General features: G+C 39.4%; 1 protein-coding gene across 2 annotated transcripts in view; it reads right to left on the bottom strand.

The window, feature by feature from the left end:
* LOC139974706 (ATP-binding cassette sub-family C member 5-like) overlaps positions 1-23,261 on the bottom strand; it is a 73,450-nt gene extending 50,189 nt beyond the window's left edge. Inside the window, exons 1-2 of one of the 2 annotated variants that reach the window (XM_071982039.1) lie at positions 22,761-23,261; positions 4,377-4,857 (exon numbers count right to left, since the gene is read on the bottom strand). In XM_071982039.1, coding sequence (XP_071838140.1) covers positions 4,377-4,810 — 434 coding nt within the window. In that variant the 5' untranslated portion in view covers positions 4,811-4,857; positions 22,761-23,261. The remainder of the gene's footprint in view (positions 1-4,376; positions 4,858-22,760) is intronic. The other variant, XM_071982040.1, reaches the window with a different exon arrangement.
* Between the last annotated feature and the right edge of the window lie 1,048 nt (positions 23,262-24,309).

Genomic DNA, 24,309 nt, shown 5'->3' on the forward strand with positions numbered 1-24,309 from the left:
AGAAATCCCTCCTGGATGGAAAGACGCAATGGAGATAAAGTGCCTTGCCCAAGGAAACAACAGAATGATCTGGCCAGGACTAAAACCTGCAAGCCTTAGATCACCAGTACACTGCCTACACCGCTTGACCACAGTTCTCTCCAAAAATTGAGAACTGAATGGATAGTTTGCTTCATCAGAGTCTTAATCAATGCTACAGCTGCTATGTGGCTTTTACAACTACAGTATATGTATGTATTTGTGTATGTAATTTAGATCATCCTGCAAGTAGGAACTTGTGAAGAAGCCTCATTGGCTTATCAAAGCCGCAAGCTGACCAAAGTCAGTCTCGTACATTCATATTTAATGTCCATGACTATGAATTGTCAACAGCTCTGTAACTGGACAACATACATTAATCTTGGGGTGACTTGAACCGGGGACCTTTTGATTGGAAGGCACCGGGTTTAACCACTGAGCTAACTAAGCTACAGCCCTACTCACCAGGAACAAACTCCCAACAGGGGATGTGTAGGGTGGGTTTGTAGAAATTTCACCTCATAAATCCTGGCTGTTTAACGGAGTCCAGGGAGTTACTCAGCAAACACAAAGGCGTTACTAAATGTTTAGTCTTTTGCTATGATAGCGTTATTAGAGGTGTAAGAAATATGTTACCGAAACCCTTTAGGGGCTATTATTTCAAAACAATTTCCGTTAAGACATTAATATAACATTAATATAACGTAATATCTCATAGACATCTTATGTCAACGTTTTATCAACACCACATTTAACGTAATAAACACGTATTGAATGTTATGATAACGTACCCGTTACTTCTCAAATCTCTTCCTGTCGAGATGTGTCCATTTCGTAGTGCAGTAAAGGTTTCCAGCTTCCTATTGAAACCACCTAGCGCCTAGGCTAGTCAAGACTAGGCCATCAGGTGCTACGAAATGCAACTCTGCTTAAGATGTCGGAACATCGAACATTGCTCATGAAGCGTATGCTGTATGTTCGGAGCGTGTTAGCGCTTGTAACTTGCTGGGGTTGTATCCTACCCCTTTTTCAACTTACTAACGCGTTTGTCTTGGTAATTCACCAAAGAAATAGGAAGAAAGGCTTATTCCATAGGATCGCTCACGTAGTCGATAGCTCGTTGCGGTAAAAGTTGAGCTTACACGTGTCAAGCCAGGTGGCTGCTTGGCCCCCCCTCCTCTCTTAACAAATGTGCCACGTTGTACCTTTTTTTTCTGGCAGTTTGCCAAGGATCTATGAGCGATATGTTTCCTGGCACTTTGCCAAGTCTCGAGAAAGTTTCTCTTCCTAGCAGTTTGCCAAGGTTTTAAAGTAAACGGAATACTGTACGTCATGAGAACCGATTTGAAACCCCTCAGTCTTACGCATTTTAACATGTTCTGGAAGTGGGTTCACCAGTGTTTTAAACGACAGTGTTTTTAAACACAAGTAAGATTTTAACCTAGGCAAATGGCGATGAATTATGATTAGAGAGGAGTATAATTAGCGAGGAGAATATGACCCCTGAGTGTCTGCAGGTACTCGATAAATAAACACACATTTGGGATGTGTAGTGGTAGCGGTGTTTTCCCGCAAATGATTCGAACCTGTCGTCGCCGCTCAAGCTGCTAGTTCCGGGGGGGGGGGGGACACTCCCCCTGTTCTGGGAAGCGGGAGTAACCGTCCTCTGTAACCCCGAAATCTAGGGGTCGACCTCGTCGTCTAGGCCGGACAGGTTGCCCGACGCTCTGCAAACCAGGTCGTGGGAACCTGGCTCGGGGCTGGTTCTCTTTTCGGATTGGGCGCTTGCCCTGCTACCCCGTTCTGGGGGCCCGGCATTGGTAATCTCATCGGTTCCCGGCCTCAGGACCGGCCGCGGCTCCGGTTAGGGGGTCTGCGGGCCGGGCTTCTGCACCTGCTACCCCGTTCTGGGGGCCTAGCAATTGTTAATCTCGTTGTAAATGTTGTTGTAGTTGTAAATGTTATTGTAAATGTCGCAGTTGTAAATGTTGTTACTCTCGTAGGCTCCCGACGTCGGGACCAGTTTTGGATCCCGTTTGGAGATGTGCGGACCGGGCTTCTGCCCCTGCGCCCCCGTTCTCGTCGGGCCCGGGCCCTCCGGAGCCAATCTCTGAGGACCCAGCAGTCGATTGTATAGCTCTGGTTCCCGGCTCCGGGGGCGGTCTCGGATCTGGAGTGAAACCTCGGTTCTGCCTTCCCTTCGAGTCTCGCCGGACCCGGGGTCTCGCCGGACCCGCGGCCTCGCCGGACCCAGGCTCCCGGAGCCCGTCTCTGTGTGCGTACCACGCCGGGTACCACCACGCCGGTACTCCTCGACCCGGACATTCTGTCCTTTCCGGTGGGATTTTTTTTTTTTTTTTTCTTCTTTTTTTTAAAATTTTTTTTTTTTTTTTTTTTTCTCGCCGGACCCGGGCTCCCGGAGCCTGCTATGGGACCGGCTCCGTTTCAGCGACCCCTCGGTCGTACTCTCTCTCTCGGACCCGAGCTCTCCGTGGCCTGTAGCCCGCGCTCCATGGGTCTCTCTTGCTGCGACCCGGACTGAGACGTTGCCTCTAGCCCGGCCGAGCCGTGCCTCTTCTCAAGAGGTCTTTTCTTGGCGGGAGCCTTGCTCCTGCCCTTCCCTCTGGCCGTAATCAACCGGAGGTCGCCGGGACCGTTAGGGGTACTCTTTGCTGCGACCCGGACTGAGACGTTGCCTCTAGCCCGGCCGAGCCGTGCCTCTTCTCAAGAGGTCTTTTCTTGGCAGGAGCCTTGCTCCTGCCCTTCCCTCTGGCCGTAATCAACCGGACGTCGCCGGGACCGTTAGGGGTACTCTTTCTCTCTCTCTCCACCTCTCCTTCGGCCCTCTCCTGGCCACTTTCCTCCACCTCTCTCACCACTTCTCCCTCCTCCTCTCTCTCTCTCTCTCTCTCTCTTGTCTCTCCTATATCTTTTTCTGGGGCACCGATGGCCTAAGGAATCAAGTCCAGCCTGCCCTAAAGCTTGCTTCTTAGACTCGTAAGCCACTGGTCTATCTAGTGCCACTGGGCTGGCGAAAAATTTATGCAGACCAGGCGTGGGTCCCGTCTGGTGTAGGTTCTACACTTAGGACACAAATCGTGTTCGAACCAGGTTCTGCCTGGCCGAAACATCGAGTAGTTAAAAAGCTTTAGCTGGTTACGAGACAAACTAAAACGCTCGAATTAAGGAAAGACTAACTCTTAAGCTTACGGAAAAAAGCAAACTGACATGAGAACGGGAGATAACGGGAGGTACATAACGGTGAGTAGAGGTACGTAGCGTAACCTAGCAACGGCAAAATACGAAAAACGCTACGAAGTGGCCTAACAAAATCAACACAAGCTGAAAAAGAACATCAGAGAGCGAAATATAGAAGAAGAAATCGTGAATAGAAATACAATGTAGACATGCTATGAACATAAAAATACAACGACCCGCCTATAGCGCGGGGAAGGGAAAATGGCGGGAAACCTAGGCAGTTCGCGGAACTGCTACCCCCGCAAAAAACCTAAGGGCGGAAACGCACTAGGAATAAAAACAGTCCCCAAAACCCTCCCTTTCAACAAAAAAGGATACTTATCGGGCTGGAAAGGACTGCAATACTCCTAAGAATCCGAGGAAAGAAACTTCCAAAGATCGCTAAAGAAAACCAAGACGAAATCCAAGGGAAATATATCCACAAGAAATTCACGTGAAGACACTTTTAATGGTAGAATGAGTAGTGAGGAGTGACCGAGGGGGGGGTTCGGTCATAGAGGGCGCACAGTGTTATTATTTTACCAGGACTTTATAGGCACGGTAGAATGAGGTTGTGAGGAGACAGGTAAGCGAGGAGCGAAGTAAATCGTCATGACAAGGCTGAGCTACTCCACTGTCAACTTCATAATTCTTGTACTACTGTAGTTATTTCATGGACGCTCTGGCATGCTCTCTTCAGACAATATTTGGAACGAGTTCCTTGCCAAAAAGCACACTGAAATAGTAACTACATGTCACCTTTGTTATTTGACAGTCGTAAAGGAACGTCAGTCGTCTGTTTGATACTGCTTGATGAGTACGCTGCTACGTACGCAGCTGGTGTAAGGAAAATATCACATGACTCTGTAACTGCAGTTCTTAAACGGTCTGCATGTGTGTACCATAAGCTTTGTTGCAATGCCCTTTTGCAGTGTACAGAATTGTAATAAGACCAACAGGAATCAGATCCATTAACTTGTGCCAAATTTAAGCCATAAACTTAAAGAGGAAAACAGTGAGGAAAAAATCCTAGATAGTAATGTTCACTCAGAAGTGATACAGTATGTTAAGGGAATACAATCATGCATCTTTTAATAATTTATGGATTCTACAGTACTTACTCTTTGGGCTTCGGTCGGAATGGAATCAGCATCGACAGACTTTTCAGGTATCTGCTTGGTCCGCTCCTCTCATAATCAGAGTAATCAAACAATTCTTTCTCGTCTTGCAATACCGGTATCTCTGTTTCTTCTTCACAATGCCCGTCTGAAGCAACCTTGGCATCACCATTAATGTTACCGTGCTCTTTGGTGACCTGATTTTGTAAATCGCCATTACTGCCCACGTTCTCTTGACCTTTGACCTCCCGTGTGTCTTCCTCAGTCTGACGAGAGTCTCCGTCTTCAGTGCATCTATCGTCTCTAATTTCATCTTGGAGTGCGACCGTTTCTTCGTCTTTGTGATTTGCTTCATTTGTTGTTAGTGATGACGAGCGGTCTGGTTTGAAAGAGACTTCGATGCTGTTGTCATCGGTAGCTCCTGTAGGGCTGGCCATGATGAGGCCAGTACTGTGGCACTTAATAGCATCAATCGGAGCGCCAGCTGATGGATATAGAGAGAGAAACAGAAATCAATATCATGGATGATTCACATTCATAGTAAATGGACCTAGTAATGTAGAATAATGAAGTGTTTCACGGGACATGACATTTCATCGCCGTCAACCTCACCTGTTTATGCTGAGATGTTGAGAAGAGGGATTGAATTAATTATGGGTGGTCCAAACATTGGGAAGATTGAATGTGATTTAAGATACATGTGTCAGAAATTCCTGGGTAAAACAGGAAGATTTTGCAGTTCTAAAGAACTAGCAGATTGGTTGGGGAGTTATACATGCTAAACTTGACCCTCTTCTACATTAATTATCTCATAATCATAAGTTGATGATAGTTGTTAAACTGGTTAATGTCCTGCTAGTTCAAGCCGTCACCTACAATATCATACGGTGCATCGGATGGACATGTCAGTCGAAAACTTGTATGATCGGAAATTGAAACAATTGATTGTGCTGCAATTAAGTCACTGACGCAATTCATTGTGGGTATTACGTAATGTACACCGTTGGCAAAATGTAAACAAGTTTGTTACACAGTTGCAACACTTGCATGAAAATGCTTTAGTAAATTTACCCAGAGAATGTACAGTATTAACTGATGTCCTACAGGTGCATTCATCATTAACTTGAACAAAAGACATGTATGCAGTAGATATGATAAGCTTCACTATATATATGACAAATTGGCAAAATTTTGCATTAAAATAAGCAAATAGGACATCAGAAGTGAGAGGAAAGTTGGGAGTGATTTTCACCTCCCATAAACTTGCATTTTTTCTGATTTAACCTACAGTTTTACAGTTTATAGTATGTACTATGAACAATAAAAAAAATGTCATCTTCACTGGTACAAAACAACCTTTGTTTACAAAAGACATTATTCTATCATTAATTAACTTTGATCATGTTTCCCACCTACAGTACTACTAGACTACTGTACATCTACTTCTAAGGTACATTATACTGTAAACCACGTTATCTGCATACAACCAGCCTTCTTCAGTATATTTAAATTAACTGTTGTAGTGTACTTTAAGTACTCCAAAGAACAGAATGAATACAATATATATATAGTTATAATAAAGAAAATATTTATTAAACTAGAGCACCAATGGTGCAGAAGCTCATACCTTTTCGAGCTGAAAAATGTAGGGCCCACAAAACCAATTTTGGGCCCATGAGGGATACCCCCCCCCCTCCGTTAGCAGAATCCTGGCCACACCACTGGCTATAATTCCTATTTTCCCCTTTAAATCCTATTTTACCCACTCTCTCAAACAATACCACTGACCTACCCTATTAAACTTTCTCCCCCTCTACCTTAGCAGACATAACAAGCACTCCCTACAAGACATAACTTCACAAGCTGCCTACATACCTCAGGCTCAAAGACTTCTAAGAATCGGCAAGTGCTGATTGGCTATAGGGCTCTCATGCTTACAGTTCAACAGTTAATAACAACTCCCAGTCCTGCTTTAATTCCACTAACAGCCTCTGCTGAGCTTAACCACAAATGTAAACAAACACTGCAGAAACTGGGAGACAAATTAAAGGAGCTTTGGCAAAAAGTGAAGGCTCAGATTTTTTTAAACAATGGGGATTAATTGTAATTAATTAACTTTTGACCAAAAATTTTTAGGCATCACCTTATTCATACACAATCCAACAATCATCAGTTCAACTTTGAATATGATCCATCAAAATCTTGAGGAGATTGAGATATTTGAAAATATTACAAAGAATGACCCCCGATGACCCCCTAAATGACCTTTGACCTCAATTTTCCAAACACCCCTCGTAACTCTCATCCCGAGGAACATTGTGACTAAGTTCATTATAATTGGCCATACACTGTACGAACAGGAGCAATTTGAAAATATAAGGCTGCGGCCCGGGCCACAAAAGACCCCTAGTTGATCTTTGATCTCAAATTCATGAACACCCTGAAGGTAAAACTACCATAGTACTATCGTGACAAACCCTCAACATTGTGCCATGGAATCTGTAGGAGAAGAAGCATTTTGCGTATTTCCACAAAATGGCCCATTACGGCCCACAGGTGACCTTCGACCCCAAATTTTGGACCATCTCTGATGGCCCTATACCCAATGGTCCTTGTGTCCAAGTTTCATGAAATTCCATCAAACACTGTGCGAGTGGGAGCGGTTTTACCAATTGTTGACGGATAGAGTGATAGAGTGATAGAGTGATAGACGCTGCACTGTAACAATAGCTCACACCAGCATGCTGGTATAGATGAGCTAAAAAAACACACATTCCTGCTTCAAATTCCTTTGAAGAGGCAAACGGCTTTATTCAAGACAGAAAGAAACACCACAAAAGCAATGGTTACAGTATATGGAAAGCTTTGAAACCATGCACTTAAAATATACTTTGCATAGATATAGTACAACTTGTGCCACAATTTTGCTGATCAGTTTTGCAAAACATTGATTAATTAGTTACTTTCGCTGGTTTTATGCAGTGGTTTTCTGATCTTGATACTAGCCAGCTGCATAAACTGCCTGTTTTTAAGTAAATACTCAATGTTACACGAGGCATGTGCAGTAACTATTTAGAATCAATACCATTAGAATCTGCATAGTACATACAGTACAGAACAGTACTGTATATATTCTACTGTATGCTGAAATTCAATATTAAGGTTGCCAACTTATAATATACTATCAAGTACAGTATATACTGTACTTTACATTGTACTCAAGTATCACATGTTGAGCCATCATCAGACAACTGGTTCTGTTGTCTGATGATACACATATATACTGTATTAGTGTTTACACGGGTCCAAAAATTGGGAACCGGGTACCCAAAAAAATTGTTTACCCTCGTGTATCGGGACTTTCAAAGAAATTACATATTGGATGCTATACTAAATGATTATATCCTCCACTGAAAATGCTTTTATGTTCAAGTAGGTGTAACATAAAGTATAAAACCTCCCCTCAATAATTTCTTTTTGCTTTTGTTTCTTTCATTAACTTGTTTAGTTAATTAACATTACTACATGTACAAACATGGCACATCCGCCGCTGCTTATGTTTGCTCTCCACCTCTATTGGATTAGACCATGTATCATATCCAATTTAGTTTTTACTACTACTATCTAATGCAGGCCCAGGGTTCGCATTAGCCGCGTGATTGCGCGATTCCCGCAATTTGATCGAAATTGGAATTTAACGTTTAAGTATAGTAAAGAGCTCCTTGAGATTATTATTTTTTAGTTATCCTGTCTATAATCCATTAGTAACATCTCATCAATTTGCTTGTCAGTCTTTCCTTCTACAGTATGAAATTAACAAATGAAAAAATAATAAAATGTGTGAAAATCTTATTTTACCCACTCTCTCAAACAATACCACTGACCTACCCTATTAAACTTTCTCCCCCTCTACCTTAGCAGACATAACAAGCACTCCCTACAAGACATAACTTCACAAGCTGCCTACATACCTCAGGCTCAAAGACTTCTAAGAATCGGCAAGTGCTGATTGGCTATAGGGCTCTCATGCTTACAGTTCAACAGTTAATAACAACTCCCAGTCCTGCTTTAATTCCACTAACAGCCTCTGCTGAGCTTAACCACAAATGTAAACAAACACTGCAGAAACTGGGAGACAAATTAAAGGAGCTTTGGCAAAAAGTGAAGGCTCAGATTTTTTTAAACAATGGGGATTAATTGTAATTAATTAACTTTTGACCAAAAATTTTTAGGCATCACCTTATTCATACACAATCCAACAATCATCAGTTCAACTTTGAATATGATCCATCAAAATCTTGAGGAGATTGAGATATTTGAAAATATTACAAAGAATGACCCCCGATGACCCCCTAAATGACCTTTGACCTCAATTTTCCAAACACCCCTCGTAACTCTCATCCCGAGGAACATTGTGACTAAGTTCATTATAATTGGCCATACACTGTACGAACAGGAGCAATTTGAAAATATAAGGCTGCGGCCCGGGCCACAAAAGACCCCTAGTTGATCTTTGATCTCAAATTCATGAACACCCTGAAGGTAAAACTACCATAGTACTATCGTGACAAACCCTCAACATTGTGCCATGGAATCTGTAGGAGAAGAAGCATTTTGCGTATTTCCACAAAATGGCCCATTACGGCCCACAGGTGACCTTCGACCCCAAATTTTGGACCATCTCTGATGGCCCTATACCCAATGGTCCTTGTGTCCAAGTTTCATGAAATTCCATCAAACACTGTGCGAGTGGGAGCGGTTTTACCAATTGTTGACGGATAGAGTGATAGAGTGATAGAGTGATAGACGCTGCACTGTAACAATAGCTCACACCAGCATGCTGGTATAGATGAGCTAAAAAAACACACATTCCTGCTTCAAATTCCTTTGAAGAGGCAAACGGCTTTATTCAAGACAGAAAGAAACACCACAAAAGCAATGGTTACAGTATATGGAAAGCTTTGAAACCATGCACTTAAAATATACTTTGCATAGATATAGTACAACTTGTGCCACAATTTTGCTGATCAGTTTTGCAAAACATTGATTAATTAGTTACTTTCGCTGGTTTTATGCAGTGGTTTTCTGATCTTGATACTAGCCAGCTGCATAAACTGCCTGTTTTTAAGTAAATACTCAATGTTACACGAGGCATGTGCAGTAACTATTTAGAATCAATACCATTAGAATCTGCATAGTACATACAGTACAGAACAGTACTGTATATATTCTACTGTATGCTGAAATTCAATATTAAGGTTGCCAACTTATAATATACTATCAAGTACAGTATATACTGTACTTTACATTGTACTCAAGTATCACATGTTGAGCCATCATCAGACAACTGGTTCTGTTGTCTGATGATACACATATATACTGTATTAGTGTTTACACGGGTCCAAAAATTGGGAACCGGGTACCCAAAAAAATTGTTTACCCTCGTGTATCGGGACTTTCAAAGAAATTACATATTGGATGCTATACTAAATGATTATATCCTCCACTGAAAATGCTTTTATGTTCAAGTAGGTGTAACATAAAGTATAAAACCTCCCCTCAATAATTTCTTTTTGCTTTTGTTTCTTTCATTAACTTGTTTAGTTAATTAACATTACTACATGTACAAACATGGCACATCCGCCGCTGCTTATGTTTGCTCTCCACCTCTATTGGATTAGACCATGTATCATATCCAATTTAGTTTTTACTACTACTATCTAATGCAGGCCCAGGGTTCGCATTAGCCGCGTGATTGCGCGATTCCCGCAATTTGATCGAAATTGGAATTTAACGTTTAAGTATAGTAAAGAGCTCCTTGAGATTATTATTTTTTAGTTATCCTGTCTATAATCCATTAGTAACATCTCATCAATTTGCTTGTCAGTCTTTCCTTCTACAGTATGAAATTAACAAATGAAAAAATAATAAAATGTGTGAAAATCTTTCAATTTCTTCCACATGGTAGCCTAACACCACACTAAGCCAATGGGGAAATTTAGCCTAACCAGCTCTTTATTTGCTGAAATTGTGAGGCAGTTATAAGATATCCATGAAATACTTTCATTATTGCTGTTATTTTCTTATTAAGGTGTATGCTTGTACGTACAGTAGAACTTTAACTGTAAACCTACTGTATATTGACCCATTTATTTGACTGACCCACACCAAATCATGATAACATCACAAGATTTGGAACTACAAAACCATATACAGTAGATGTTGAACTTCATAAAAACAATGTATACATCCTGAACGAATCCTGCTCACAAGGAAATAGTGATTCCAATTTGTACAAAACTGTTCGATGATGTCAGGAAATCTGGCTTTAAGTATTTTATGACCTACAGGACCACTAGAAACTTTATGTTCATTTTAACTAAATTTAGCCTTGAACAATGAAAGAGGAACAAGAGCCCAAGGGCACTGTGGTTCCTTGCTTGGATTTTTGATCAAAAGGCACTTTTGAGATCTAAATATGGCGTCGAAAATGTAAGAAGTATAAGGTCACCTACAAGTGGGTCAACAGATATGATAACATTGGTGACCACAGATGACATGACCTTTAAGTTTGAAAATGTTCCACCACCCCATTCACAACTTGTCCCAAATTATCAACCGTGTCACACCTTGGCATTGGGATTTAATTGCATTAAATGTCTAAAAATTAAATTTGAACTTGTATACATAACTTCACACACAAAGGTCACCCGTAGGTCAACCAATTGACATTTTTGATCGGTGAGACCTAAACGGAGCATCAAAACTGTAAAAATTCAAACATGTTTTCTTTGCCCATTTTCTCCCCCAAAATACTAGTTTTTTAACATTAGCTGACCTTTGGTGACCTTGGATCACATGACCGCTAAGTTTGAAAATATTCACCTATACCATTCGCAACTTGTCCAAAAAAATCAAACTTGTCACACCTTGGCACTGGGAGTTATTGCATGAAATGTCTGAAAATTAACTTTGACCTCCTATAACTTCACACACAAAGCTCATCCAGGGGTCAACCTATTGACATTTATGATCAGAAGGTACCTTTAACATCTGAAAATAGCATCGAAACTGTAAAAATCCCCAAAACACGAAAAGGTCACCAGAGGTCAAATTGAGGTCAAGGGTCACCCAGATGCGGGTGGACAATTGGATTACGTAGAAGCAACTCCCAACCCTAACTTACGATTCGTTCTCAAGTTATCGCAAAAATACTAGTTTTTTATCATTAATTGACCTTTGGTGACCTTGGATCACATGACCGTTAAGTTTGAAAATATTACCCTATACCATTTGCAACTACTCCAAAAATATCAACCGTGTCACACCTTGGAACTGGGAGTTATTGCATTAAATGTCTGAAAATTAACTTTGACCTCGTATAACTTCGCACACAAAGGTCACACGGGGGTCAACCCATTGACATTTATGATCAGAAGGTACCTTTAACATCTGAAAATAGCATCGAAACTGTAAAAATCCACAAAACACAAAAAGGTCACCAGAGGTCACCAGAGGTCAAATTGAGGTCAAGGGTCACCCAGATGCGGGTCGACAATTGGATTACATTGAAGCAACTCCCAACCCTAACGGACAATTTGTTCTCAAGTTATCGCAAAAATACTAGTTTTTTGTCATTAATTGACCTTTGGTGACCTCGGATCACATGACCGTTAAGTTTGAAAATATTCCCCTATACCATTTGCAACTTGTCTCAAAATATCAACTGTGTAACACCTTGGCACTGGGAGTTATTACACTAAATGTCTGAAAATTAACTTTGACCTCATATAACTTAACATACAAAGGTCACCATGGGTCAACCTATTGACATTTTTGATTGATGAGACCTAAATAGAGCATCAAACTATACAAATTCTAACATTTTTTTCTTTGCCCATTTTCTACCCCCAAAATACTAGTTTTTTAACATTAACTGACCTTTGGTGACCTCGGATCACATGACCGTTAAGTTTGAAAATATTCCCCTATACCATTTGCAACTTGTCTCAAAATATCAACCATGTCACACCTTGGAACTGGGAGTTGTTGCATTAAATGCCTGAAAATTAACTTTGACCTTGTATAACTTCGCACACGAAGGTCACACAGGTGTCAACCAATTGACATTTTTGATCGGAAGGTACCTTTGATATCCAAATCTAGCATCAAAACCAAACATTTTCTTTTTTGCTCGTTTCCTCCCAAAATAAGCATATTTTTTCTAATGTGACCTTTGACCTTTTGACCTTGGTTTCAGATGTAGTTTAATCTCCTGATTCCAAAAAACAAAACGACAAGTCTGTACAACCATCCTAACTCCGACCGAAAAACTTTGACCCCATATAACTTCGCACATAAAGGTCACACGGGGTCAACCTATTGATATTTATGATCAGAAGGTACCTTTGACATCTGAAAATAGCATCAAAACTGTAAAAATCCCCAAAAACACGTAAAGGTCACCAGAGGTCAAATTGAGGTCAAGGGTCACCCAGATGCGGGTCGACAATTGGATAACATTGAAGCAACTCCCAACCCTAACGGACATTTCGTTCTCAAGTTATCGCAAAATTACTAGTTTTTTATCATTAATTGACCTTTGTTGACCTTCGATCACATTACTGTTATGTTTGGAAACGATCCCTTACCCTATTCACAACTACTCCCAAAATATCAACCATGTCGGACCCTGTCAATGGGAGTTATTGCTGTTTTTAATATATTGGTTTTTGGCATCTAACTGACCTTTGGTGACCTTTGCGGGCACCAAAAAAAAATAGGGATCTTCCTCTCACTAAGGGCTATCCACCCAACAAGTTTCATCATGATACATCATTTCCTTATTGAGATATCGTGTACACAAGCCAAGCGTCACATACACACACACACACACACACACATACACATACACACACACACGCCAAGTTGAATGCATAGGTTCCTTGCTTTGCAAAAAGCAAGGAACCAACAAATTAGGAACATCCGGGTGAAATCTGCAATATGAAACCTATTGCACCAAATGTACATGTATGGCATTTTGAAGCATTGATATATAGAAAATTGTCACTTGGTAATGCAGAGTACCACGTGAATTTGAAGCAAACACAGAAACAGGCGTGATATCACAGCTTGCACACTAACAACAACATGTTTGATCAAAGTGCATATTATAATATGACATAACACCTGTTTGCTTAAAGTTCACTTTTTCATATTCAGTAGCACATGAAGTTATACATAGCTCTCACAAAAAGTGAAGTCAACACTTTTGAATGGATCAGGTTTATAACCAATGTCAGTAAATTTATTAGTGTTTGCCATGCATCTCTGTGACCCATTTTCCCTTTCATTCAATTCCCATAGATACATGTTACACAATATTCAAAACCACTGTACTGTAACAGCAACTACAGTGAAAGCTGAATGTTAAGGAATTTTGTTAGGACTGTAAATGGTCTTAACAAAATTCTAATGGTCTGTTACAATGATAAACTATACATCACTTTATAGTACCAGACGAACTGTTCAATAATCACCGACAAAAGAATGGGACATAAATGAGAACTTGATCAAGAACAAAACAGAATGCGCTGACGAATTGTTCCCCACTGGCATGTAAGTAAGTTATTTACTGTACTGTGCTTCCATACTATATCACTGTTACCGTACTGCACACATAGGTCCCATTGTCTCTACACTCTTCTAAAGTACTGCTGTACATTATTATATACACTATGCAGGAAATCGGCAACTCTTGTTAAGTGCTTCACACTCATCCTTCCCTAGCCTTAACAAAACGTATAATTGCTCATGCAGCTGCAAGCTGATGGCTCTGCAAATATTATAACCCACTGATGACAAAGCTTTTCATAAAAACTTGTGGCAGCAACACTGGCAAACTTTGTGAGCCCTCCCCTTATGTCTGATCAGGTTTGTCTTATGTATGGGAAACCGGGGAGGGGGGGGGGAGGTGGTATATGAAGTGACTTGTGCCAAACATCATCTCATAGTACTTTAGCATGTACTGAATACTACTAACAAGTCGGTGCTAACTATGATCATCAACAAGGATCTAGGCACCGTTATCTGTCATTTCATCCAATACTCATATTGCACTGTACATAGTCAGTCCTGTCTCTATACATAAAAACTCATTGAACACAATTCCAGTTTAGGGAAAATACAAATCATTCCTGACACCCTTCACTCTGAGCCTGACAGGAAGTCATCTCAGGGGTGCTATACTCCCCACTCCCTCTATCCCATCCCTTCCAAACCATGGTAACATCCCTGATGACTGTACCGCACAGTAGCATTTTACCCAGGCTGTAGCCAGGCTGAGACACACACAGGAGAGGGGCCACTCCCCCCCCACCTTCCCCATGTGCCAACTACTGTGCCCAATCCCAAAATCTGTGCAATCATAAAGTGCCTCTGCATACATATTTGGTGCCCTCCCTTAAAATGTTACTGCCCTCCAATTCAGAATTCCTGGAGTATTAAGAAGCCACACAAAAGTTGATGAGCCAATTTGGCAGGCATCAAACTAGTGAGTACTGTAAGTACTGTATGTACTATACTTAGTACATGCAGTATGTTGCATACATGTATACAACAATTATCTACTCTACTAGTTCAGAACTGTAATGCAAACTGGTGCTGATAGTCGACTCTTCCTTTTGTAGTCAATTAATCGCATAGCTCTTCTCGTGATTACTCGGTTACAGTTATTAGGTCATCACTATATTTTTTACATTGCAAAAATACAGTCAAAACAAATTTTTTCCATGGTGCACTTGGTTTATTTGTTCTTTCGTGTCTTAACGTGTGGTGTCTAAATCGCGTTAAAACATCTACCAAACAATACTGGGAACAACTTTCAATCTATAACATTTCTTAAAATCGTTCTGAGTAAATCAAAAACTTGCGAATGAATCTTCGAGGCTACTACAACTACTAGCAATAATAACAGCAAATGTGCAAACAATGAAGAGATGTAACACCTTGTAGCGGTGTGATAATTGGTATGCAAGAGTTTTCTGTAGAAGGACGTTCAACATTATAGGCTTTAGCTCTAGCCTAGCGCTAAGGCAGGCACATTGAAATCAAACTACAACGCAATCGACACACTCGATCAAAAAACCCGATAAATGTGATCCAGGCCAGTAATGAAGTAATTAATTAAACAATTAAGTAAACATATTTGAAGAAATGGCAAATACTTTGGCAATTGTAAGAGATTTATAACTTACGAATTTGTGATTATGCGCAATGATCAGACATTGCTAGGACTGAATGTTGCACTGCAGAACAAGTGTATTACTGACATGTAAAACTTACAGTATGAATCTGACCGGAGCAGGTGCTTGCCGATTTTAAACATTGCACAGTGCTAGTGTAAGCCTTGTGAGAACCTGTACTTTTGCAGTATTTGCTGACAAACTGCTTTAGTGTTGTTTTTGATAGGTTCTACGGCTAATATTCAAAAGCAGTTTACAGTATGTGTAGTCCTAGTTTGTAGTCTAGTATTTAATCCCAACTTAGGTTTTGAACGCGTTTAATCAAACTTCCAAGTGTAATCGCGACTACTGGCGATTAATCGATTACGACTATCAGCCCTTATGCAAACTGTACCAGACACTATGTAAATAATGCTTATCATACTGCAAATACTTAACTATATTGTACAGGAGGATATCTACCACATTATCCTCTTTCAAAAGTTCATGCCTCTTTATGCATTTCATTACCTAGACAGGAACAAACAATTCTCTAACTCTACACTTTTTGTGAGAGTATGGGGTAAGAGTTCTAGTAACTGGACATGTAAGTCAATATGACATTTTCAAGACAGAATATGTCAACACCTCCCAGCATGCATGTGTTCCATTAATGTTTTGGAACAACAAAGGCAATACATTATTCTCTGTATTTTGCAACACCTCAAACTCTTTGAACAGGCTGAACAAATCTGGTAATAAAGTTCATCAGTCCACCATGATTGAAGCAATATTCACTACAAAATAAACAGTATGAAAACAATCTCTTTGGAAAGTCCAGATTGGATGCATCATGAGGCTTTACCCAAAACTGTATGTATGTATACTTTTACCATGTAGAAAACTAGTGCAAACTGTATCAGGAAGCATTTGACTGTGGACCACAATTGGGTTCATTTTATACAGCCCATCAACTGTTGATGTTGTTAGTCTGTTGATATGAACAAAACTCTCAAGTTGCATTTAAGAATGCAACATGGTGTATGCTGAGCTACTGTACTGTATAGTGAATACGTCTGTTCATAATACTTATATGACATCCATTTCAAGTCATAATTGTTGCATTTACAATCCTGGTCATAGCCAATGTTTTTTACCAATTCTTCACACTCTGTAATATTTGTAATCTGCTTCTTTATAGGTCATGTCATGTCAATGTTATGTCAACATGGACTACTTTCATATAATGCTGTACATAGTGGACTAATTATGCACAGTAGGTATGAACATCACTTACCAAACTAAGTGAAAACGATATCGGTCATCGTTGTCAATTTTTCAGTTTCTTCAGCCTCTTCAACACTGTTCTAGAAAATGGCGGGACCTCAACCCTGATAAAATATTAGGCCTAGCCTACCAGGCCTTAACTTTGATCACATTTGGTAACGATGTCAAAAGGAAAAAAAAGTTTCCTAGATGAACACTGGCACTGGTTGAAAGGTTAATGCTTTCAACAGGTTAGTCTATGTGAATCCCTGCCATAATTCCTATGGTACTTCAGTGTGGAACAATTTGATCAACAGACAAATGGTTCCATGTTTATTTGGGTCAAAAGTTTGTTCACCCCATGGAATAATGCAACAGGTGCTAAAAATTCCTAAGGTTCCAAACATTTAGGTAAATCAAAGGAAGTACTACCCCACTGTGAAGCTACAACAAAGACAAGAACACATGTTCAGTGACCTGTGAAAATGGCAGCTCACTAAAGCTAAATTTTCTTCCTGCAACATTCCCTCTTAATTATTCAATTACAGTGAAGAAACTATAGTCCTGATGGATATACTGTACAGAACCTCTGTCATTTAACCACAGCCAAAGGTGTTAGTGATTCCTTGCTGATTTAGGCTTCAACTACTTGGTATAAGGCATCCACATGCTAAATATAATACTTTCTAATGCTACCTTTCTTGCGGTATTGTGGTTACAAGGTTTACAGACTTTTGACCTCTACCAATAAAAATAGCAGATTTACAACTGTTTCCTTTCTTGAGATTTTGTGTTCACAAGGTTTACAGTTTGACCTCTGGTGACCCCAAATGACCTCTGACCTTCACCAAAAACAATGGGGTTGCTGTACTCAATATGGGGCATCCACATGCCAAGTATTAAAGAGATCCCTCAAGGTTACCCTTCTTGAGATATCCTGTTCACATAGATTGCTGTTGCCTTCAACCAGGAATCAAATATGTGGGAAGTAAGTTACATGTTGGGTGTAAACTGTCTCTTTGCAAAAAATTCAAAGCTATCTCTCTCCATGGTCTCTCTTTTACAGTCTGATTAAGGATGAGTCTGATTAAGGGTGAGCAGGGAAGCAATGGCATTGTTTAAAAATCAGGGATCAAATCATATACGATGTTCAGCATTCCTTTATTTAGAGAGGCTTTGTTTTTAATGGCGTGATTGTTTTTGATAACCGGGGCTGTGGCCGAGTTGATAAAGGCAGTGGCATTTGAAACAATGATGCTTAGCAATCGAGAGATTCCAGGCTCGATACCCGGCCGGGTCATAGTCATAGGTGGGTTTTTTCATCCAAGAGCAATCTAAGGTTTTCCCATCTGAAATGACTTTCTTAATTGAAAAGATTCCAAATTTGAGTTAACTGCTGATTATTATTATTATTATTATTATTATTATTATTCTTTGGCTTCTGGAGTAACTGCTCATTGCGCCATTCTATTGGGGTGCTTCTTCTTTGGTTGTTTTAGTTGTGTCTTAATGTGGCTATTACTAACAAGTTTCTTGGTTTATCAATCTTCTTTTGTTTTTGGTTCACTGGTTTTCTTTGTCTTGTAGACATGTGAAAAACAAATAATATCATTCAAATGTTTGTTAGTGCTCATCAAGTTTTCTTTGATCCACTTTTAGGTAAATGTTTTTTTTTTTCTTTACAAGTCTGAATGCAATTTATATGCTTGCAGAAATGTACTGTATGTAATACTTTCATTATAATTCAGGGATGAGACTGAGCCAGGGAAAAAAAATCTGAAATTTATCGATCGCCGTCCTGGGGGTGGGGTTTAAGAGGAGGGGGTGACCCCCTCCCCTTTAGAATTTTTTTGTCAGGTAAGGAGGGCTTAAATGCAAAATGGTGGACTCTAGATGGAATCTATCACATCAAGTAACTCGCCAAAAAAGTGTGGAATTTCTGCTTGTATAATTTCTCCATTAGCTTTTTTGAACCAAAAAAAGGCTTTTTTGCTTGCTTTGTGCTACTTGATTCCACCACTGGTCAAATTCGGTGTTCCTTCCCTTCAGAGTCCAGCATGTTTGGCAAAAAAAAAATAAATAAATAAATAAATAAATAAAAAAAATAAAATAAAAAAAATAAAATAAAAAAAATAATAAAAAACGCGAATTACGAGAAAAAACGCGAAAATGAAAAAAAAAATAATCGGAAATCCGCGTTTCCGCGGAAGAGTCTCATGCCTGTTTATTGCTCTTAATACAACCCCATGTTAGCCTAACACCACACTAAGTCAATGGGAAAATCTTGCCTAACCTTCTCTTGCAAAAAAAAAAAAAAAAAATCACACATTGCGTAGGATTCCGGTACTAAATAAGGAACTGGGTAGAACCGCGCCAGGTGGGTACCCAGACACCCTGTGCGAACACTAACAAATGCGTACATCAACCTTATGTACTAGAACTAGTCCTTATCTTTCTCAATTCAAAGCACTGGTTTATATGCTTCTTGTCTCTAGAGGCGCTATTTCATTCATTAGACAAACTTTGTATTGTGACTAACCTTCCACACCAGGATGAAGGCTCAGTGGACATTATTGTGTTATATTCTCCATACATGCAATCAAAATTAAATTATCAGAACATGTTTGATCCCCAACTGTGAATGGACAGCCACCTGACAATGGATCCTCAGTGGACGTAATCAGTTTCATGATTAATTCCACACAATGATTAACATTGCGTCAACCTCAAAATAATGGCAAGGACTAACTAAACTAGTTCACACTCACAGTATCTGAACCTCCTTGCTTTCAGACGGTGGCCAGCAGGGTATACCTTAGGCCCTATAACTTAAAGATCTGCTTTATTGGCTCCAATTATAGCACACTATAACTAGGAAAGTTTTGTGATTGATCGACCTCAGCATGTACAATTAGCCTCAAAGCCTCTTAACACCATTAGGCTCTTTGTGTAAACACTGTGTGGAAATATGTTCATGTCGACAGTTCAGTTAATCATACAATGTTAACACAAAGACCCTCATACAAGAAAAACTATATGGCAGGCATTGCAGACTAATTGGTAAAAGAAGGTCATTTTACGACAAAGGCAGGTGGATTACGTAATCCCAAGAAACTTTTTCAAGATAGCGTGCTATACCATTCTGGTAAAGTCAGTATTGCGAAGTTCGGCATACTGCGAAGTTCGGACACCCTAAGAAATACACTATTTCACCATGAAAACCTACAGGAAGAGCCAAATTTCACCAAACAGTACGAAGCTACAGTTATTTTCTCTCCAAAGTGACCCGTGTGCAAGAAATTACTTACATATTTGTCAATAAAATGACAAAGATCTATGAAGTCTGTTATAATTACTGAAAGAGCAACTGCGCCACCAATTTTATCACCAGCGCCACACTGTGGGTTGCGTGTCCGAACTTCGCAATACTCTAGCAAAGAAATACCAGTTCCACAATCACAAAGAATCTTCTTGGAAAACAACGTGAAAACAGTTTGCAGGAAAGAAAGTTTGGCCGTGTATCGTACTATAACACAATTCTCCCACCATATGAAGTATATTTTCTGGTGATTTAGACCAGAAGATTTAGTTTTGGGGTGTTTTAAGTCTTAAGTGTCCGAACTTCGAAGTCACCATGCTAGGGGTATATGGTCAATTCCATGGTGACTCGCGTGACATTTTTACTCAAATTCCTCTCTATTTGATATCATTTAACAAATAAAGAAATTACCTGGGAGAAAAGCATTAATGTAGCAGTGAATGTACGCCTTAATGCTTACAACAGTAGAGAAAAAATATTTATACCTCAAGTATTGGGGGTGAAATTGGCGAAAAACTAAACGTGACTCGCGTGACAGTTACTATTAGCAAAAATCAGAATGCACACACAAATGTTCGATTTCTTATGTCTTATTAAAATTTTTCCAATCACTTTTTATAATCATACCGAAGTTGAAAAATACCTCTACCTCAATTGCTATGCAACTTTGAAAAAAAGTTGTAACGCATGAAAATAACGATGAAGATGTATTGTGACTCGCGTGACAAGAAAACGTGACTCGCGTGACAAGTTCACTTTTCGGATAGTTCTAGACCAAATGCAGTAGTGAATTGAAGGTACAGATCTTGCATAGTGAAATATAACATTCATTGGTCTAGAAAGTGTCCAAAAGGTACTTCCCTTGGGAATGTCCAGATGATATTAATGTCCCGAGTTACCTTCATGACTGCAGACAGTAGGTAATATACTGTACGGGTAGTACAGTTGTTCAGGCAATATATTTTGTCAATTAATATTTATAACAATATTTAGTCTGTTGAAGTCACTCATTTGAAAGTTATAGAAGAAACAGATCTATCAAAATGTGATTCAAATTACCATTCTCATTTGTCATATTTGAATAAACCAAAAGTGTAATATTTGAGAAGATACATTTGCACATAGGATTTTGGGAATGATTGAGCAGTTTAGACCTTAAGGTTGTCATGTAGCACATGGCATTGCCAGATACAAATATAGATTATGTTTTAGTATAATACTAAAAAGTCAATGACATGTGCTAACTTTCCAAATGTGGTGATAAAATAGGCATTATATTGCGAATAAATATTCATGATTTTAAATTCTGATATTTCAAATGAAATTATGATTAGTTGCATTATGTGTGCCCATATTATTCAAGTTGCCTAATTAAAGGGGAATGATATCTTTAATCAGTGATTCATTCATCAAACTAGATAACATCCCTGTAATTTTCACACAGTAAATAGGTAGAAACACTATCTTGATTTGACGTGACTCGCGTGACGTGACTCGCGTGACATTCGTAAAGGGTGATTTTCTGCAAAATTTGAATATCTTCTGAAAAGGAAAATTCAGTAATCCTTTTGGTATCTATGTGAAGACTTGATATTCATTATTTTGGAGTAATACTATTGTGCAGGCAAGGAGAAAAAAAACAAAAACAGTAAATTTTGTGACTCGCGTGACAGTAAATCGAGGGTGTTTACTGTTTTCTATTTACCACTGTTGTCTAATGCCTTGATATCAAAATAAAATTGAAGCTATTAAGTGAGCACTATGCTATAGCAAATATAATTAGTCCAACACACAGTAAATAGGTAGAAACACTATCTTGATTTGACGTGACTCGCGTGACGTGACTCGCGTGACATTCATAAAGGGTGATTTTCTGCAAAATTTGAATATCTTCTGGAAGGGAAAATTCAGTAATCCTTTTGGTATCTATGTGAAGGCTTGATATTCATTATTTGGAGAAAAAATATTGTGCAGGCAAGGAGAAAAAAAATAAAAACAGTAAATTTTGTGACTCGCGTGACAGTAAATCGAGGGTGTTTTCAATTCACCACTATTGTCTAATGCCTTGATGTAGAAAAAAAATTGAAGCTAATAAGTGAGCACTATGCTATAGCAAATATAATTAGTCCAAAAAACTGATGATACCTATGATTACTATGTACAAATCTGCACAAAATGAAATTTCACTGTTTTTTTCATAATTTAGTTTCTACAGGAACCATTTGTTATTACCGACCCCATAATCAAACAAATGAGGTTTTGGGGGTGAAAAAAATATTTTTAGTAACTACAAGTATTCTATTTATTGGAAACTTATACAATTTTAATGTACAACGATTTAAAATTTTTTGGTATGATGTTGACCTTATCATGGAATTGACCATATACAGCAGACCTTTAAGTTTAAGGCTAGGCTAAGACCAATCTCATGTCCGAAACACTGTCGGCCTGCAATACGAATCTCGGCTTAGGGCCTAGGTCTAACATTAGGCCTAAGCCTACTGACTCAAGTTAGGGCCTAGACTAGGTATAACTAACATCACAAATGAATTTCTTAACTAGCCTAAAGACAGAACTTACGATATCAATTCTGTTATTTCCCAGCCTGCTGCAATGTTATAGCTGTGGTACTGATACACGACAAAACACTTTCGCCTTACTATGTTAGAGTTAGACAGTCCCAGCACAATGTTTATCGAGGCTAAAAGGTACAACTTTCTCATTCCGTCTGCTACAACCACTAGCCAGCTTCAACTTCAAGTATGAACTACAGTTTAGTCCTTACTTCGTCAAAACTACTGCAACCCAGCAGTGAAAACTCAGTTTCTGTCCATCCTCATGTATGTAAAAGAAATCCTACACGCTACACACATTCTCGAAACTATCCCAAAGGTTGATGGGGTTAATTCAGATTCAAGGAAAGCCAGCCTGCAAAGCTGTGTTAAGATTCTTGAAACAGCAAGTCACGATTGCATAAGTGTTTAGGTACGGTTACGATAGCACTGTTTTCAGCAGACACCGTGACCTTGCAGGAGATATCCTGAAAGACAGGCGGTTTACGTTGATGTACGGGTGAAATAGCCAGCGGTCAGTGGACTTGTTGGAAGTACGTATACATAGAACGATGGAACTGCGTACTAGAACCTGGTAGAAGCTAGCAGACAATGTTAGTCAAGTGTGAAGAAAGGTATGTGTGGCGCTATAACAGAACAGAGCCAAGAGCCGGGTATATATACGGCTCTGACAGAGACTAGAGATCTCTTCATGTCGTATATAAAAATACAACTCTGGCAGAGACCGGTAACCCTGCATTTTAACGTTTAAGAGCGCGCTGAGTTGTATTGCTCAGAGCCGTTGTGGCAGTCATGCTGTTTTCTATGCCACAGTTGAAAGTGTCCGGGATCTCTTTAAAATGCTTTAAAGTCATTGAAGACTCGCCCCAAACCGCGTGCCGCGCTCTGAAAAGGTTAACTTTCCGTTGCTTGCAAGTGAAGTTTTCTGTTTGTCGCTACAAAATGCAAACAGTAGGCCTACCGGTAATGAAACATGATACCTTGTTATCTTAAAACAGCATTTTGCGTTTGGTCGCCGTTTTCTACTTTTTTTGACATGTCCATCGATTTTTTTTACATATATCAATCACAAAACAGCAAACTAAGATATTAGCCAAGTTTTTCGCTGCCAACAATGTTAATTGACGTGTAATTAAGGATATTTGCAGATAATGAGAACAGTGTCCTCGACAAGTTACACAGTTAAAATTAATGGCATACATTTCCTCCGAACCCACTAGTTTGAATTCAACCAATCAGAGATGCAGGTTTAGTTATGAGTTGTTGCTAGAAGTAGATTCAAGACTTTGAGTTGGTACAACCAGGGATCGGATGTAATGGAACTCCCTGGTACAACTGCAATATAGACTGTACATAAATCAAGCATGGTGTTGCATTGGTCAATGACGTTCGTAGTGTTTAAATATTCATATTATGGGCGAGGTTTATAGGGTTCTAATGGTAAATATCTTGGAGAAAAAGTTGCACATTTTTCGACTTTTATGGCACCATATGAAGTAAGACTTAAATAAATAAGCTAGTTATGTATGTCGTTATGGGATAGTGGAGTCAGTGAG

Source organism: Apostichopus japonicus, chromosome 10 (genome assembly GCF_037975245.1).
Source record: "Apostichopus japonicus isolate 1M-3 chromosome 10, ASM3797524v1, whole genome shotgun sequence".
Classification (NCBI taxonomy): domain Eukaryota; kingdom Metazoa; phylum Echinodermata; class Holothuroidea; order Aspidochirotida; family Stichopodidae; genus Apostichopus; species Apostichopus japonicus.